Here is a 17,149-nt window from a genome sequence, read left to right as displayed (position 1 = left end):
TGTTTCTTAAAAATAAAAAAAATTTTTAAAAAAAGATGACTTATGCACTTGCCCAAACTCAAGGATATTAAAAATCCAGCACATAAAGCCCAGTACTAGAGGTAGAAATACAAGCCATGTACTATTACGGCAACAACCATCAATTACAGTTAAGAATCCTCGGTAACAACAAAATGGATAATCAAAGATTGCAGCGAGTCAAGTATTTCACTGAGCAAAGAGCATCTCTATTCAGTGTTGCCATTCAGTTTTCTAGCTTAAAACACTGGCTCCATTCCTGAACGAAAAATAAAAGGAATGAGAGGTACAGGAGGGTTTCAAAGGTGGAATCATTTTTATTAGACTTACAGGGCAATGGGAGATGTCTGGGATGAAGCAGATCCCAGATTCGTCCCCCAAGTTCCCAGAGTAGTTTAAGTGTTGAAAATCAGGGTTTCATTATGGGGGTGTTGGTCCAGGTCCTGTGTATTTGGAATGTCAGTGTGCATCAGGAATCATACTCCTCATTCCCTTCAACTGGAAAAAGGAAGAAGAAAAATGTTCAAATGGGGATCCATGTGTCCCAGGGAAATGGAGGTCTCTGGGAGGAAACTGAGGTCCAGATAGGAATCAGTGAGAATGAACACTTCACAAAAACTTCAAGTTCAGGGGTCTAAGGTTCCATTCGTCTCTATGCTTCATTAGCCACGTTCCCATTTGTCCACATATGATAGCAGGAGGCAATCACTCCTAAACCTCCTGCATCTATCCCAATTGTGTCTCTTCCTCCTTCCTCCCTTTAAACTTTTTGGACCCTCTCAACACCCCCCAACTTCTTACCTTGGGGAGGGCTTCCCAGTTGAGGAAGGGGAGTTTTTCTTTAATAGCCTAGGAGAGAATAAAGATACGATCCAAGAGTCTGAGGGTATTATGGGAGCAGTAAGAATGAGTGTGGCTGAGGGATCATCCCTTTAATAGTTGATGTTCACATCTACCTTTATATAAATTAAATTATCATCCTACTTTATACTGAACATATGCCAGTGGGGGTCTAGGGAAAAGAACAAAGGAGACCCAGATTCTAGTCTTGATTATTACCAACTGAGGCAAGATGATCCCAAGGAATGACCAGCAGCTCTGGACCCGTGGCTCAAATGCTGTCTCTGATATTTGTGGGACCCTAAACAAGGCGAGTAGTTTCCCTGGAGATGATCTCAGGGGGTGTTTCCAACTCTAAATTTGAGGTCTTTTGTATTTGTATATTTTTTGATTTCACCAATCATCTCAGTGATGAACTTGACTTTTCTCATCAAGTGATGTAGCCAGGTGTGAGGATCCCTGACATCTCTCTGATCTGGAGAATTCTGGGATTCTATGAATGAATTTAATGTGTGGCTTTCTCCCCCCTTCTTCTCATTCCCACAATTGGCAGGAGTTCTGTAGGGTAATTTGCTGGACAGAATCTGCCAGGATATGTTGTAGAATAATAATGATGATTTTTAAAGTTATTTTTCCTATTGCATGTCCCAGAACATAGGAGAATCTCTGTGAGCTGGGCTCACCTTGAGCGGGGGCAAGAGGGCAAAGCACTTACTTACCTCAAAGAGGGCATGCCAGTTTAGGAATTCCTTGCTCTGAAAGGCCTGTAAGGAGAGGGAAAGAAGGAACAAGTGAGATATGAGGGAGAGATGGGATGCATATCCCATCCCAGCACTTACCCTGAAGAAGAAGGACAATTTTTTTCCCCCTGAGGCAATTGGGATTAAGTGACTTGCCCAGGGTCACACAGCTAGGGCGTGTTAAGTGTCTGAGGCTGAATTTGCACTCAAGTCCTCCTGACTTCAGGGCCTGTTCTCTATCCACTGTACCATCTAGCTGCCCCAGATGGAGATTTTTTCAAAGGGTTTGGAAGGAAGTTGAGATCATTCCCCAAAGTATTGTGAACTCTCAACAAAGTTATCCAATTTTTGAGCCGGGGAGAGGAGCTCGTTAATCAATGTGGATATAGGATCTTGCCTATTTTATAAGAAAACGGAGTAACAAAAACTCATACTTACAGATCGCCACCTGTCCACATTCAGGAACTGTGTGTCTGTGTTCTAGGTAAAAAAAAAAAAAAAAAATGGAAGTATTAAGACAATGTGAAGAAGGTTCAATGGCATTTGAAGGGCAAGTGCAAGAAATAGGGAGAAGAAAGGAGGTTGCTTACCTCAGAACTCTCTACATAATTAGGCTCAGTGGTCCCTCCCTAGGAAGTGGAGAAGAGAGAGGGGGAAAAAAGACAAATTATCATCATTTTTCTTTGTCAATGGATTTGCTCCTTGACCTGAATAATATTTTGATTGTGCCATCCTCAAGTCATCTCTCCTGAATTTTCGTTTATCTTCTCTGGGAGAGGGGAGTGGGAATGGAAGGAAGGGGAAGATGGAGTATTGGTAAGTAGCAAGAATGGGCTCCAAAGGGAATTTGAGAGCTATGCCTTCCTCATTTTTCACTGTCCAGTCTAGTCCTTGGTAGAAATTATCTATGAAGAACATGAACACTGAATAAGGAGAAAAGGGAAATCTTCAAGCGAAAACCTATCTTAGTCAACAGATAAAGTTCAGAACTGAAGGCTCACTTTTCCCAACTGGGACCACCATGTTTCTGACTTCTACAAGATGGCACGTTGGGCTTGGAGGCGGCAAAACCTGAATTCAAATCCTTCCTTCCCCAGATGCTGACTGTGTGATCATAGAAAAATCACTCAACTTGAGGAGGTTCGACTCTGACTTCTGAGTCAAGCCCTTCCAGTGTTAAGTCTATATAACCCTGTTCCTCACATATCTCTATTCCTTCATGGTTGCTTTCCATTTCTCCTTAATGGCCCCTGACCTGTTCTCCTTAAACTCCAGTTTTCCTCTTCCCCATCATGCATTGTACACTTTAGATTTCCATGACCCAGGGTCTTGTACCCTTTTCCTTGGCAAAGGCAACATTAAACAGCCATGGTTACTATCTAGAAAAACATGTGTTTATGCAAATATGTGGATATATATATATATATATATATATATGTGTGTGTGTGTGTGTGTGTATATAATATATATATGAAACACACACATGTACACGTACATGTTACACACACACCGATGGTGTAGATGTCATGAAGAGCCTAAGATTGGGGACAGCCATAGAAGACCAAAAATTGTCCCTAATCTTGGCTCTCCATGACATCTACACTTCAAAAAGAAGGGCTGCAGGGATGAAAGTGGTAGCATATTGGAGTTTGGAGCTCAGACATTCAATCAATCTCTGCTTGCTTTCCTCCCAGACATCCAGTCCTCCCTCCCAGGAATAGAGGTATTCTCTCTCCTGCCCTATCCCGGAGCCTTTCCAGTCACTAGTTCTCATTTAGCCTCTGAATTACCATTATAAGAAATGAAGTAGTATGAGTACCAATTTCCCTCCCCCAAGAAGAGAAAGCACTGGGACTCATAGAGAGGGTACCAACAAATAACTGTGTACCTACCTGAGATTCTCCTAGGGCAGCCCCCTGGGCAGAGTGGAGAGCCAGGAGAGAGAGCAGAACGATGACAAAAAGGACAGGGACCTTCATGATGACTGGTTTGGGGTGCTCTGAGGCGGGGCCCCAGCCCTTGTCCTTTATATCCCCCAGGAGGTGAACGTGTAGAGAACTAGGGCTCCCACCCCACTGACTCATACCTAGATCCCACCACCCATCCCTTGGGCTCAGGGAGGGGGTACTATACTGTTTCCCATTTGAAAATGATTTCACAACTCCAGCTCTGCCCCAGGCACTGGGAAGGTAGGGCATCAATAGAGTTGTTCACAAACTTGGGGATGGGATAAAGACAGGGCAAACCTGTTATTCACAGGGATCAGTATTAGGACCCAATTATCCTGCCCCCTAGTCCTTGACTTCCTCCACCCAATTCTCTCATTTCCTTCCCACGATGCAAATGTCTTGTCCCCCCAGTCCTTAGATATTTTCCTCTTAATTAATATTCAGTTTATCTCAGTGCCAAGTTCTAAGTCATTCTCACTTAGCAGCTGAAGCTAAATGCAGTTCAGAGAATCTAGGTTAAAAATCCTCCTCTGCCCCTTATTACCTGTGTGACAACTTCTCTGGATTTGTTTCCTCCTCTGTAAAACAACAGAATTGTCGATTGATCAACTAACCTTTAAGAAACACCTACTAAGTGCCAGGCATTGTACTAAGCATTGGAGATCCAGTCCTTGCTAATAGAAGAGGCAGGACCAGGGAAGGCTTCCTGCAGAAGGAGGGACCTCAGCTGGGCCTTGAGGGGAGCCAGGAGGCAGAGATGAGAAGAGCAGGGATTCTAGTTCGACTCAATGAAAATATTCCAAGTTGGTAGATGGAGTGTCTCATGTGAGGAAGAGCCAGGAGGCCAGGGTCACCATATCTAATCAGGAAGGGGTCAGATTATTAAAAACTTTGAAAGCCTTTGTATCTCCTAATCCTGGAGGTAATAGGGAGCCACTGGAGTTTATTGAGTGGGAGTGGCAGGGTCTCAGGCCTGCCCTTTTAGCAAGATCAATTTGACGGCTGAGTTGAAAACAGATTGAAGTGGGGAGAGGCTTGGGGCAGACAATCCCCCCACACAGCAGTTACTGCAATAACCCAATGGGGGCAGGGGAGAGAAGGGGGTATACATAAGAGAGGAAAGAATTGACAGAATCTGGCAATTAATTGGATTATGGGAGTGAGAGGAGGTTGGTTAAAAAAATAATAATAATCGCAGGGTGACTAGATTACAAATCTGAGAAGTTAGTAATGTCCTTGACATAGGTTTTTTGGGGGGGAGGTAATAGGAATGGGAGGAAAACCTAACATGTTGAGGGGAGGTTGGTAAAAAAAACAAAAATTAATAATAATCCCAGGATGACTAGATTACAAATCTGAGAAATTGGTAGTGTCCTTGACATAGGTTTGTTTTTTTTTTTTTAAAGCAATAGGAAAATATTTTTACAGTCAAAGGTTCTGATAAAGGCCTCATTTCCAAAATATATAGAGAATTAACTCTAATTTATAAAAAATCAAGCCATTCTCCAATTGAAAAATGGTCAAAGGATATGAACAGACAATTCTCAGATGAAGAAATTGAAACTATTTCTAATCATATGAAAAGATGCTCCAAGTCATTATTAATCAGAGAAATGCAAATTAAGACAACTCTAAGATACCACTACACACCTGTCAGATTGGCTAAGATGACAGGAAAAAATAATGATGATTGTTGGAGGGGATGTGGGAAAACTGGGACATTGATTCATTGTTGGTGGAGTTGTGAACGAATCCAACCATTTTGGAGAGTAGTTTGGAACTATGCTCAAAAAGTTATCAAACTGTGCATACCCTTTGATCCAGCAGTGTTACTACTGGGATTATATCCCAAAGAGATTATAAAGAAGGGAAAGGGACCTGTATGTGCACGAATGTTTGTGGCAGCCCTTTTTGTAGTGGCTAGAAACTGGAAACTGAATGGATGTCCATCAGTTGGAGAATGGCTGAATAAATTGTGGTATATGAATATTATGGAATATTACTGTTCTGTAAGAAATGACCAACAGGAGGATTTCAGAGAAGCCTGGAGAGACCAACATGAACTATTGTTTACAAGAAACAAATTTGAAGCAGAGAGATACATACAGAGTAAAGGTAAAAGGCTGGAATAGAATCTATTATGTTTTAACAGAAGTAATAAAAGCAGATCAAACAAAAGCAGTATTAGATGTAATTTTAAAAGACAAGGAAGGAAACTACATCTTGTTATAGATAATGAAGTAATATCAATACTAAACATATATGTACCAACTGGTAGAGCATCCAAATTCCTAGAGAAGTTAAGAAAGTTGCAAGAAGAAATAGACAGCAAAATTATACTAATGGGGATCTCAACCTTGCTCTCTCAGAACTAGATAAATTGAACCACAAAATAAACAAGAAGGAATTTAAAGAAATAAATAGAATATTAGAAAAGTTAGATATACAACAGGATGATTTCAGAAAGGCCTGGAGAGACTTACACGAACTGATGCTGAGTGAAATGAGCGGGACCAGGAGATCATTATATACTTCAACAACAATACTAGATGATGACCAGTTCTGATGGATCAGGCCATCCTCAGCAACGAGATCAACCAAATCATTTCTAATGGAGCAGTAATGAACTGAACTAGCTATACCCAGAAAAAGAACTCTGGGAGATGACTAAACCATTACATTGAATTCCCAATCCCTATATTTATGCACACCTGCATTTTTGATTTCCTTCACAAGCTAATTGTACAATATTTCAGAGTCTGATTCTTTTTGTACAGCGAAATGGCGTTTTGGTCATGTATGCTTGTTGTGTATCTAATTTGTATTTTGATGTGTTTAACATCTACTGGTCGTCCTGCCATCTGGGGGAGGGGGTGAGGGGTGGGGGGTGGGGGGTGGAAAATTGGGGCAAGAGGTTTGGCAATTGTTGGTGCTGTGAAGTTACCCATGCATATGTCCTGTAGATGGAAGGCTATTAAATAAAAACCAAAAAAAAAAAAAAAAAAAAGCAATAGGAATGGGAGGAAAACATAACATGTTGAGTTTAAGATATCTTTCCAACTAATAGGCATTTGGAGATGTGAGTTTGGAGGTCAGGAGAGAAGTTAAGTAGATCTGATGATCATCTGCACAGAGATAGTGCTTGAAACCAAAGGAAACTGATAAGATCACCCAGATTGGACTTTCCCTCTCTACCCTTTTCTTTCCCAAGATACAAATATCCTTCCTTTCACCTTAGAATCATTCAAGACCTTAGTGGACAATTATCATCTTGAACTTAGATTGGTTGGTTGTTGTCATTCACTTTCTTTGCTAATATTTTATTTAAAATTTTTTGCATCAATATTCATTATAGAGATTGGCCTGTAATTTTCTTTCTCTGTTTTGGTGCTTCCTGGTTTAAGTATCAGTACCATTGTTCTTCACTCTCAAAGAGGACCAAAATGACATCACTTGAGTTACAGTGTATCCAGTGGCAAATCAGACCAATATGAGTTTAAAAGGCTCTGCCACAGGTCAGGCACAAAGAAATCCTGTGAATTTGGAGGGGGGGGGCTTCTCTAACTTTGTACATCTTGTATTTCTTCTGAGCTAATTTAGTTCTGCTTTGCTCATGGAGCACATCTTCTCTGACAAGGGCACGCCATGCTGGGAGGTCCTATGCCAGCATTTCCCATTAATTCTAAAGTTTCTGAGAGAGATCTTGAGAATATCACTTCTTCTGAACATCTTGTGTGGTCCATGTGAGTTCTCCATAAAATAATCTTTCTGGCAAGCGGACATTTGACATTTGAACAATGTCTCCAGCCCAACAGAGCTGTGCCCTCTGCACTAGAATTGGAACACTTGGCAGTTTAGTTCAAAAAAGGACCTCAATGTCTTGTACCTGATCCTGCCAGGTGATCTTCAGAATCTTTCTAAGACAACTCAAAGGGAAGCCATTCAGTTTCTCGGCACGGTGGTGGTGCAGTGCCCAGGTTTTACAGACATACACCAAGGAAGTCAGCAAACAGCTCTATAGACCTTCAGTTTGGTGGTCAGTCTAATATTGGGCTCCGAGATAAAGAATGGGCTAAATAAAATACAGGAAGAAAGAAAGATCAAACTAGGGTCACCCATTCAGAGGAGAGGAGCAAAGCCTCTTAAACTCTAGTAGACATCTCCATTTAGGTAACCCACTTCCTTCCCGCCCCCAACTGAGGTCAGTCTTTAATAGATAATAAAACATCATTCCTAATCAAGCAGCCACCTCCATAGAAAGGCTACTATGGTTTAACTGGTTACAAGCATAACTAGGAGGTGCAAGAAAATGCAATAACTGCTTGCACAGCCAACCAAGACCTTATCTGAGAAACCGGCTCTTCAGCCTGTGCTCTGATGCAACTGGAAACCCTGTACGGATATTTTACTAGGTGGGGGAATCTTTGAAGTTTGTCTTGGTTGAACCCCAATTGTAATTTAAGAGCCATCGCTCCTCATCTCAGGCTCCGAGATCCAGTTAAACTGGCCTCTCTCTGGTTCTCCTTTGACCCCCAAAATTTGCTCCCTCAGAGTCCCTCTCCTCAAAGATTCCCTTCTTTCTACCTTTCCTTATCCCCCACCTCAGGGACTTCCCCACCTTGGAGCGAGCTATCAATTATAGGGAAGGGGAGAAGGGCTGGAACCTGTGATTTTGTTGCTATAGGGAACTTCCTGATAGGGACACTTCCCCTCTCTGTGCAGATCTCCACCTTCTCTGAAATGTATAGTTGTACGCAGAATTTCTTTCTCTTGTTTATCTGTTCTTGTTTTTGTAAAAAATATTTTAGCAACTCTACATCAACACAATCAGTTTCCCTGGTTATCCTGTGATTTTTTGTGTTTAAAAAGCAGATTCTAGATTTCCGCAGATTGCTAAAGAGATCCAGAATGCAAAGTTCGGGTTCTCCTCCCAGTAGAGGGACTTGCCCAGGATCACACAGTCAGAGGCGGAATTTTTGTGTCGCTTTGTATCTGCCGCCTCCTCGGGACGCAGGGAGCGCTTTATTCCCTGTCTCAGCATCTCCAGGGCCTAGGATGGTACCTGGCCAGCAGGTGCACGCTTGCTAAATGCTCCTTACTGATCGAGCTCTAGTCCTCCCGAGACCCGAAGCCTCTTGCCTCCTACTTTTCAGCTTTTTGCCCCCAGAGAGATCCCCAGGGATCAGGGATCCATTTGCGCCAGCCTGCTGTGGGCAGCGCCTGGAGCAATAGTAACAACTCCCACACACACATACGCACACAGATGTACACACAACATACCAACCAAATCATATAGCAACAAGTTCAAATGACTGCACCTCGGTGCTCATTGTGTAAGAAGATAAAGCCGAGGAATGATCGTGGTGGGTGAGGTTAATCTAGGAAGACTTTCTGGAGGAGGAGGTTTTAATCAGTAATGAATTATTGTTTATTAACAACTAATTAGCCAGGGGCTCCTTTGTCAGTTTCAGGATCAGCTCCGAGAGTTTGGATGTGGAAAGTGGACAGAGAAAAGCCAGAGATCAGGGATTTGGACAATCCCTCGTCATCACTCCCAAGTGATTTCTTTTGCATTTTGGAGTTCATTCTCTGGCTATTGTGTTTTTTTTCTTTTCCTCCCTGAGGCAATTGAGGTTAAGTGACTGCCCAGGGTCACACAGCTAAGAGGTGTTAAGTATCTGAGGCTGGATTTGAACTCAGGTCTTCCCGATTTCAGGGTTGGTGCTCTATCCACTGAGACACCTGCTGCCCCACTGTTTTTTGGCTTTTTTTTTTTTGGCTGAGGCAGTTGAAGTTAAGTGACTTGCCCAAGGTCACACAGCCAGGAAGTGTTAAGTATTTGAGTTCAGATTTGAACTCAGGTCCTCCTGCCTTCAGGGCTGGTGCTCTATCCACTGCATCAACTAGCTGCCCCTTGACTATTGTTTTTTTAAGAAATTCACTTTCCTGATTTAGATTTTGTTCCAACCTAATGCTAAATGTTAAAATGAGATTTTTGTTATTTTAAAAAAATTTTTAATTTTTTTTTTTTTAGTGAACATCCTCGGGTGACAAGGTATGGGAATGTGCTGGGGAAAGTGGGGAACCAGGGGAGGGGAAATCAGGCTGACAATAAACTTCTAGCTATTTAATAAGCTCTTGGGGGCACCTGGAGAGTTACTTAGCCCTTTTTCATTGTTGTTTAGTCAATTCAGTCCATTTTGAGGTTTTCTTGGCAAAGCTCTTAGAGGAGTTTGCCTTTTCTTTCTTCATCTCATTTTACAGAGGAGGAAACTGAGGCAAACAGAATTAAGTGACGTTTCCAGGGTCACACAGCTGGGAAGTATTTGTGGCTGCATTTGAACTCAGGTCTTCTTGATTCTAGGCTTAACCATTATCCCTGCACCCTCTAACTGCCCACTTAGCACTTAGGTACATGTTAAATGACTCAGAGGAAGATGGAGAAGAAGGAGATTCAGTCTCTGCCCTCAGGGAGCGTACAGTCTAGCGTGGGAACTGAGGCAAGTACATATAACAATAATCCAAGGTAGGCTGGGCAGGTAGAGGCAGAGCAATGAGTAGTTCTTTATCTAAAGTCAGGATGACCTGAGTTCAAGCCAGTCTCACAGACTTCCTACCTGTGTGGTCCTGGGTGAGTCACTTACCTGAATCTGTCTCAGTTTCCTCATATGTAAAATGGGGATAATAATAGCACCTACTTCCCAAGATATTGTGAGGATGCAATGAGATATTTACAAAATAATTTACTAACTTTAAAGCCCTCTATAAATGCTAGTTATTATCACATGATTATTAGAAACCAACAGAGAAGCCTAAACAAAGTCTGATGAGTTCATTTTCATCTGGGGAGATTAGGAAGGTTTCTCAGAGGGGTAGGTTTGGAAGGTTAAGTGGAGACTGAGATTGAAGAATAGTTGGGAGTGTTAGAGAAGGCATGAGAGAGAGAGAGGGAGAGACAGAGAGAGAAGAGAGAGAGAAAGAGAGGAGAGAGAGAGAGACAGAGAGAGAGAGAGAGAGGAGAGAGAAAGAGAGAGAAAGAGAGAGAGGAGAGAGAAAGAGGAAAAAGAAAGAAAGGAGAGAGAGAGAGAGAGAGAGAGAGAGAGAGAGAGAGAGAGAGGAGAGAGAAAGAGGAAAAGAAAGAAAGGAGAGAGAGAGAGAGAGAGAGAGAGAGAGAGAGAGAGAGAGAAGAGAGAGAGGAGAGAGAAAGAGGAAAAAGAAAGAAAGGAGAGAGAGAGAGAGAGAGAGAGAGAGAGAGAGAGAGAGAGAGAGAGAGAGAGAAAGAGGAAGAAGAAAGAAAGGAGAGAGAGAGAGGAGAGAGAGAGAGAGAGAGAGAGAGAGAGAGAGAGAGAGAGAGAGAGATTGAGAGAGAGAGAGAAAAGGAAGAGAGAGAAAGAGGAAAAAGAAAGAGCTAGAGAGGGACTTTGCAGTCAAAGGCACACAATCCAGAATGCTTGGATAGGTTTGAAGAAATAATGAGGACAAAATGTGGGAGGCAGGAACGGTGAGTTGGAGCCATCTTATGGAGGACTTTGAATGTCAATCTAAGGAAGCTGAATTTTTATCCCATAAGTAATGGGGAGTCATGGAAGGCTTTTGAGTCAGAGAGCAGCTTGATTCAAGCTGTGCATTGGAAGATTAGTGCAATGGCCTGTGAAGGACATTTGGGGCAGTGTGGGGGACAAGTCACAGGGCAGGTGAGGTAGGCCCTGGCGGAAGGATATTTTGCCTGACTCAGGTTAGCCGCAGTGAGAACAGATGGGTACTGGTAGAGTCTATAGTGGGCAGATGGACTAAAGTTGATGGCTCAGCTCCATCCATGAAGCAGCATTGCCTGTGGGTGCTGGAAGTTCCTAATAGAAAGACTCCACTGATTTCAGTCTCTTTCTGAGGCTACTAGAGAGCCCCTCTTCCCACAGCTCTTCCCCCTTCCCCCACCGCACCCCAGATCTGCTGGGACATGATCCTAGGTACAAAGAGAGGCACAGCCCTGATTGCTCCAGGTCAGACACGCCTAAGGCCGGGGATCAGGGAGCCTGGATTTTGGGAAGGGGCTGAGGGACAAGTGACTTGGAAAATGATGAAGACAATTTCAAGGGGGGATGAGAAGCAGGAAGATACCTGAGGCTTAGAGGAGGACTCCCGTGTGGCTGCAGGTGATGAGAAATAGGATGCTCAGATCTGGGACATCCTTATCTTTCTCCCAATCCTATCGATTTCTTCATGTAAACAGTCAGTGATAGACAACAGGTTTGACTTCTTCCATGGCACAGCTTTCCCTCGGCCACCCAGCCCTTTCCTGGTACACGGTACATGTTCTTGATGCCTGCTAAAACTTTTCATCTTCCAGGGAAATTTCCCTAATTAACTTTGCCCTTCTTGGGGCAAGAGCTCTCCTTTTTCTGATGGGTTCCCGGGGTCCACAGCAGTGAAGGAAGCACAGTGCTGAGCTGGTAGCAGGGTAACTTTCTTTGCTTGTAAACATTTATTAAACACCTCCTGTGTGCCAAATACTGGGCTAATTGCTAGGGATGTGGAGAAATACAAAAACAAAAACCTCAGACCCTGTTTCCAAGGAGCTCACCTTTTGATGGGAAGATAACATGCAAACAGTTGTGTTTGCGTAGACATAGCCAGGGTAGAGTGGAGAGAATTTCTGAAGGAGAGCACTCAAATGAAGGAGACTTCTTGGCGATGGTGGGACTTGAGCTGAGTCTTGAGGGAAGCTGAGAGTGGACATGAGGAGGAAGAGTTTCCCAGATACCCGGGACAACAGATGAAAATGGCCGAGTGGTGGAAGATGTGAGTAACCCTAACTGGCTTTCTTTCCCCTTTTACATTGGGAGCACTCAAAGGCACGGATTTTACTGCCTTCCTCTATACCATCACCCACACAGGACCTGAGAGGTTCAAAAGCTTTTTTGCTATCGGGGACCCCAGTTTCATGGTGGTGATTTCCTGCTTCCAGGATGCCCGTCCTCGTGGTCTCCCCCTCACCAGCCCTTCCCTCCAGGCCTTAGGAAATCAGTTAACAACAAGGACCTGCCCTTTCTGGGAAATGTAGGTCTGCATACGGGTCACTGGGCAGTGAGGAAAGGGGATGTAATATAGTCCTGTTGGATTCCACAAGCTTTCCAAGTCCCCGCTACATCCCCGAGATCATGCTGGGCCTGAAGATACAGAGATGGGAACGATAGACTCTGCCCGCAAGGAGTTTTTAATCTGGGAAAGGGAGTGAGACAGACCCGTATAACTATAGTCTAGATTAGAAAGTGGTTAAACGTGTACAGGCTCCTCTATTTAAAGCTCTTCATGACCTGATTCCATCTAATTTTCCTCCATGGATTCGGTGGATTCGAGGCCGGCCTTCTGCTGCTCCTCAGCAGCAGCCTCCGTTCTTTTCACTGGCCCTCCCATACCTGCAGGGGATTCCTTCCCATCTCCCCCCCTTGGAATCCCTGGATCCCTTCCAGGAACACTTCATGCACATTTTGCATGGGGCCCTTCCTAGTCCCCAGCTCAGCTTGTTTCTAGTCTCAATGTATTTGTTTTCTTCCCTCTTAGAATGTAAGCTCCTTGAGACTTAGGTAAACTGATGCTAAGTGAAAAGAGCAGCACAATGATCTCCTGGGTCATTGTACAAGCAACAACAAGACTATACCACGATCGATTCTGATGGATGTATCTCTCTTCAACAATGAGATGATTCAAACCAGTTCCAATTGTTCAGTGATGAAGAGAGCCATCCACACCCAGAGAGAGGACCCTGGGAACTGAGTGTGGATCACAACTTAACATTCCCACTTTCTCTGTTGTTGTTTGCTTGCATTTTGTTTTCTCTTTCATTTTATTCCTTTTTGATCTGACTTTTTTTGTGGAGCAAGATAATCGTATAAATATGCATTCATATATCAGATTTAACACATGTTTAACATATATTGGATTACTTGCCATCTAGAGAAAAGGGTGAGGGAAAGAGGGGGTGAAATTTGGAACACAAAGTTTTGCAAGGGTCAATGTTTAAAAATTATCCATGCATATGTTTTGAAAATAAAAAGCTTTAATAAAAAAAAGAGAAGGAATTAAAACAAAAAATGTAAGCTCCTTGAGGACAACAACTGTTTTGTTTTTGTCTTTGCACCTGAAACAGTGCTCTGAATGCCAGGATAAGGGCTTTTTTTTTTTTAATTAAATTTTATCCAAATGGCCATAAAGTCTTGAACAGAAAAGAGATAAAAGCAGGTCAATGCCATGAGAAAATTGGATTGGCAACTCTTGAAGGATTCCTTGGAAAGGAAGGCGTGCAAACTTCTCAAGAACATGCAAAAAAAAGTTTCCTCTTTTTTTGTATCTCCAGAGGTTGAACCAGTCTCTGGCACCCAGTCAGTGCTCAATAAATGCTTGTTGATTGAGTGATGAGCAACCAGAGACAGGGAGAGAAGTATGGTTTAAGGGAGCTGAGATGGGAAGTCAATGGTGAAATCTAAGGAGAACAGATCGGATTCAAAACACATTTCAGAGGGAGAAGCAACAAAACTGACTGTGCCCCCAGGTTCAGAAAGAGAAAGGAAGGAGTAAAAGTCTGGCGCCCAGGAGGAGGATGGCACATCAGCCAAAATAGGCAAGTCAAGAGGAGGGCCAGATTCGGGAGGGAAGACAAGTTCCATTTTGGACGAATTGGCTCTTGTGTCCCCCAGACAATGAAAAAGCTCTCACAAGTGGATGTTGTGCAAAGGGGGAGGCGGAGGGGGAGGGATCAGATGCTGCTGGCATCAAACCTTCGGCTTCCCAGGGAAGGAGGAAGGCAGCTTGGAGCCAGACTTGGAAGGAGGAGAGGGAGTGAGATCCAAGATTGGCAGGCAGCCTGGATCGTGCTTCTGGCTCTCTGTGGAGCTGGTTCCACCTGGGCCCAGTGGGGCCTGATGGGATTGCTCCCTCATCGAGCCGCAGGCCGGCCTTATCCCCCCATCTTGGTCATTAGAGCCTCGTGTTGGGAGCCAAGAAGACCTGCATTCATCTCACGTTGCATCAGGCACCTCGGGGTGACCCTGAGCACTTGGCCCCAAACTCTCTCAGCTCTGGTTACCTCATCTGCCAAGGGGGTAATTACACCTACCTCCCAGGTTTGTTGTGAGAATCAAAGGAGATAAGACACATTAAGTGTCTTGCAAACCTCAAAGAACTATGTAAATGGGAAATATTGTTATTATTCCTAATCATCTGTTCTGCACCATACAATGAACTTTTGTCTATTTCTTGGCGGGTGCGTGATTCAGAATGTTGACATCGTGGAGAATTCAGACTCCTTGGAAACCACTAGAGATAAGCCTTGTCACCCTGCTTCTGTCCAATCTGCATCAGCCCATCCTCCGGTCCTGGACTCCTCACTAGGCCCCCACCCCGACCTCCCTCTTTAACCTCAGAGAGACAGAGAATTCAGAAGAGGGGTGGGAGGAATTATAGAGACCATCTGATTTGGCCCCTGGGCCAGACCAGAAGCCAACTAAGGCACAGAAGAGGTCAGTAACCTGCTAGTTCAGGTGCCACAGCCAGAGGCCTGGAGGAGGGTATGTGGGGGGGGGGCGGGATAAGGAGGGGCAAGTGGAATATAATTGGCTTAGAAAGGTCAGAGACAACCTGGGGGGGCTTTAAATGCCAATCAGAGGGGTCTAGAGTGTCACTGATACTTCCTTTTTGTTTGTCTGTTTTATTAAAGCTTTTTATTTACAAGACATATGCATGGGTGATTTTTCAACACTGACTCTTGCAAAACCTTCTGTTCCAACTTTTCCCCTCCTTCCCCCCCCCACCCCCTCCCCTAGCTGGCAGAGAGTCCAGTGCATGTTAAATATGTTAAAGTATATGTTAAATCCAATATATGTATACATCTTTATATAGCTATCTTGCTGCACAAGAAAAAGCAGATCAGGAAGGAAAAAAAAATGAGAAAGAAAAGGATGTAAGCAAACAAACAACAGAGAAAGTGAGAATGCTATGTTGTGATCCACACTCAGTCCCCACAGGCTTCTCTCTGCGTGTAGATGGCTTTCTCCATCACAAAATCATTGGAACTGGTCTGAATCATCTCATTGTTGGAAAGAGCCACATCCATCAGAATTGATCATCATATAATCTTGTTGTTGCCGTGTATAATGATCTCCCGGTTCTGCTCACTTCACTTAGCACCAGTTCATCCAAGTCTCTCCAGGCCTTTCTGAAATCATCTTCCTGATCATTTCTTATAGAACAATAATATTCCATAACATCGATATACCATAATTTATTCAACCATTCTCCAACTGATGGGCATTCCCTCAGGTTCCAGTTTCTTGCCACTTCAAAAAGGGCTGCCCCAAACATTTTTACACATGTGTTTCCTTTCCCCTTTTTATGCTCTTTTTGGGATACAGATCCAATAGGAACACTGCTGGATCAAAGGGTATGCTCAATTTGATAACTTTTTGAGCATAATTCCAAATTTCTCTCCAGAATAGTTGGATCTGTTTGCAATTCCACCAACTCTGTATCAGTGTCCCAATTTTTCCACATCCCCTCCAACATTTGTCATTATCTTTTCCTGTCATTTTAGCCAATCTGAAAGGTGTGTGCCTCTGAGACTTCTTAGGGAACTCTAGGAATAAAGCTCAGCTGTGGATGGATGGAAGGCAGACCAGACCAGCCCGGAGGCTATTGCAGGGGGCCAGAAGGGAAGTTCAATAAGGGCCTGGACTGGAACTGGGGTATGTGGTGTGGTGAGGGGATAAGCAGAGACACAGGGATTAATGCAGCAGACAGAATTTGGTGACCCATTGGATCACAGAATTGGGGAGTAGGGAGGAGGGAGGATTCCAAGGGAGCCAAATTGGTGGCTGGAAGAGATCAGACTTCAGCTGTGTGACCACAGACAAATCTCTCGGCCTCTCTGATTTTCCATCTCTATATCTACTCAATGGGGAGATTCCTTAGGAGTAATTGCTTCACGGCTCTGATTTGAGGATCAAACATCATAATGTAGAGAAATGGCAGGTTTTAAGATGTTGTATAAATAACACTATTATAATCCCAATTTTTACAGATGAGAAAACTGAGGTAATCACTCCTGACTCCAAGCCCAGTGCTCTTAGCACTGTACCATGGACCTCTCTAAGTGATCAGCCAAGAGCCATTGGTCAAATCCCCTTGGTGCTGCCCTCTGTGGTAGACAGGTGGCATTTCCAGGATGAAGCCCATGCTTAGTATTCCTCCTCCATGGGCGTTCTAAGAACCCAGAGCCTGGTCAATGTATATAATGTGCCAAAATTCTAGCAAAAGACTCTGGCTGCCATTTCCCCCTCAGCATTGCCCTAGATAGTCTTTGTAATAACCCAGAGGAAGAATTTCTTTTTTAGACTGAAAACCAAAAAGAGAAGGAGCTGAGTGGGATCTGCCCAGAGCCAGAGCTTCCTCAGAATTCCCAATCAATACATAGGCACATAAAAGTACAGGCAGAGGCAGCTGGGAGAGATGGGGAAGGAGGGGAGGTCTAGACTACTCCCCTCCCACTTTGAAGAGAAGAGGAGCAGCAGGCAAGCAATCTGGCCTTCCCCGATGAAGGGCCATGAAAGT

At 43.7% G+C, this 17,149-nt stretch overlaps 1 protein-coding gene across 1 annotated transcript; it reads right to left on the bottom strand.

Moving 5' to 3' along the window:
• Positions 1-312: 312 nt before the first annotated feature.
• On the bottom strand, positions 313-3,687 carry KRTDAP (keratinocyte differentiation associated protein). The gene is made up of 6 exons (XM_031963803.1): positions 3,491-3,687; positions 2,189-2,227; positions 2,037-2,078; positions 1,578-1,622; positions 820-867; positions 313-516 (listed from the first exon to the last, which is right to left on the bottom strand). Exons 1-6 carry the CDS (start codon positions 3,680-3,682, stop codon positions 478-480), a joined length of 405 nt encoding a protein of 134 aa, XP_031819663.1. The 5' UTR covers positions 3,683-3,687; the 3' UTR covers positions 313-477.
• Between the last annotated feature and the right edge of the window lie 13,462 nt (positions 3,688-17,149).

Source organism: Sarcophilus harrisii, chromosome 3 (genome assembly GCF_902635505.1).
Source record: "Sarcophilus harrisii chromosome 3, mSarHar1.11, whole genome shotgun sequence".
NCBI classification, from domain to species: domain Eukaryota; kingdom Metazoa; phylum Chordata; class Mammalia; order Dasyuromorphia; family Dasyuridae; genus Sarcophilus; species Sarcophilus harrisii.
The sequence above is the reverse complement of the archived record's forward strand: the minus strand, read 5'-3'. Positions and strand labels throughout refer to the sequence as shown.

What these genes read in the sequence shown, in the direction of transcription:
- KRTDAP (XM_031963803.1), bottom strand. Translation starts at nt 3,682, where the DNA reads ATGAGTCAGTGGGGTGGGAGCCCTAGTTCTCTACACGTTCACCTCCTG. An exon ending in CTGCCCTAGGAGAATCTCAG is followed by an intron (nt 2,228 to 3,490) that starts GTAGGTACACAG and finishes TCCACTTCCTAG; the next exon opens with GGAGGGACCACTGAGCCTAA. An exon ending in ACTGGGAAGCCCTCCCCAAG is followed by an intron (nt 517 to 819) that starts GTAAGAAGTTGG and finishes TCCTTTTTCCAG; the next exon opens with TTGAAGGGAATGAGGAGTAT.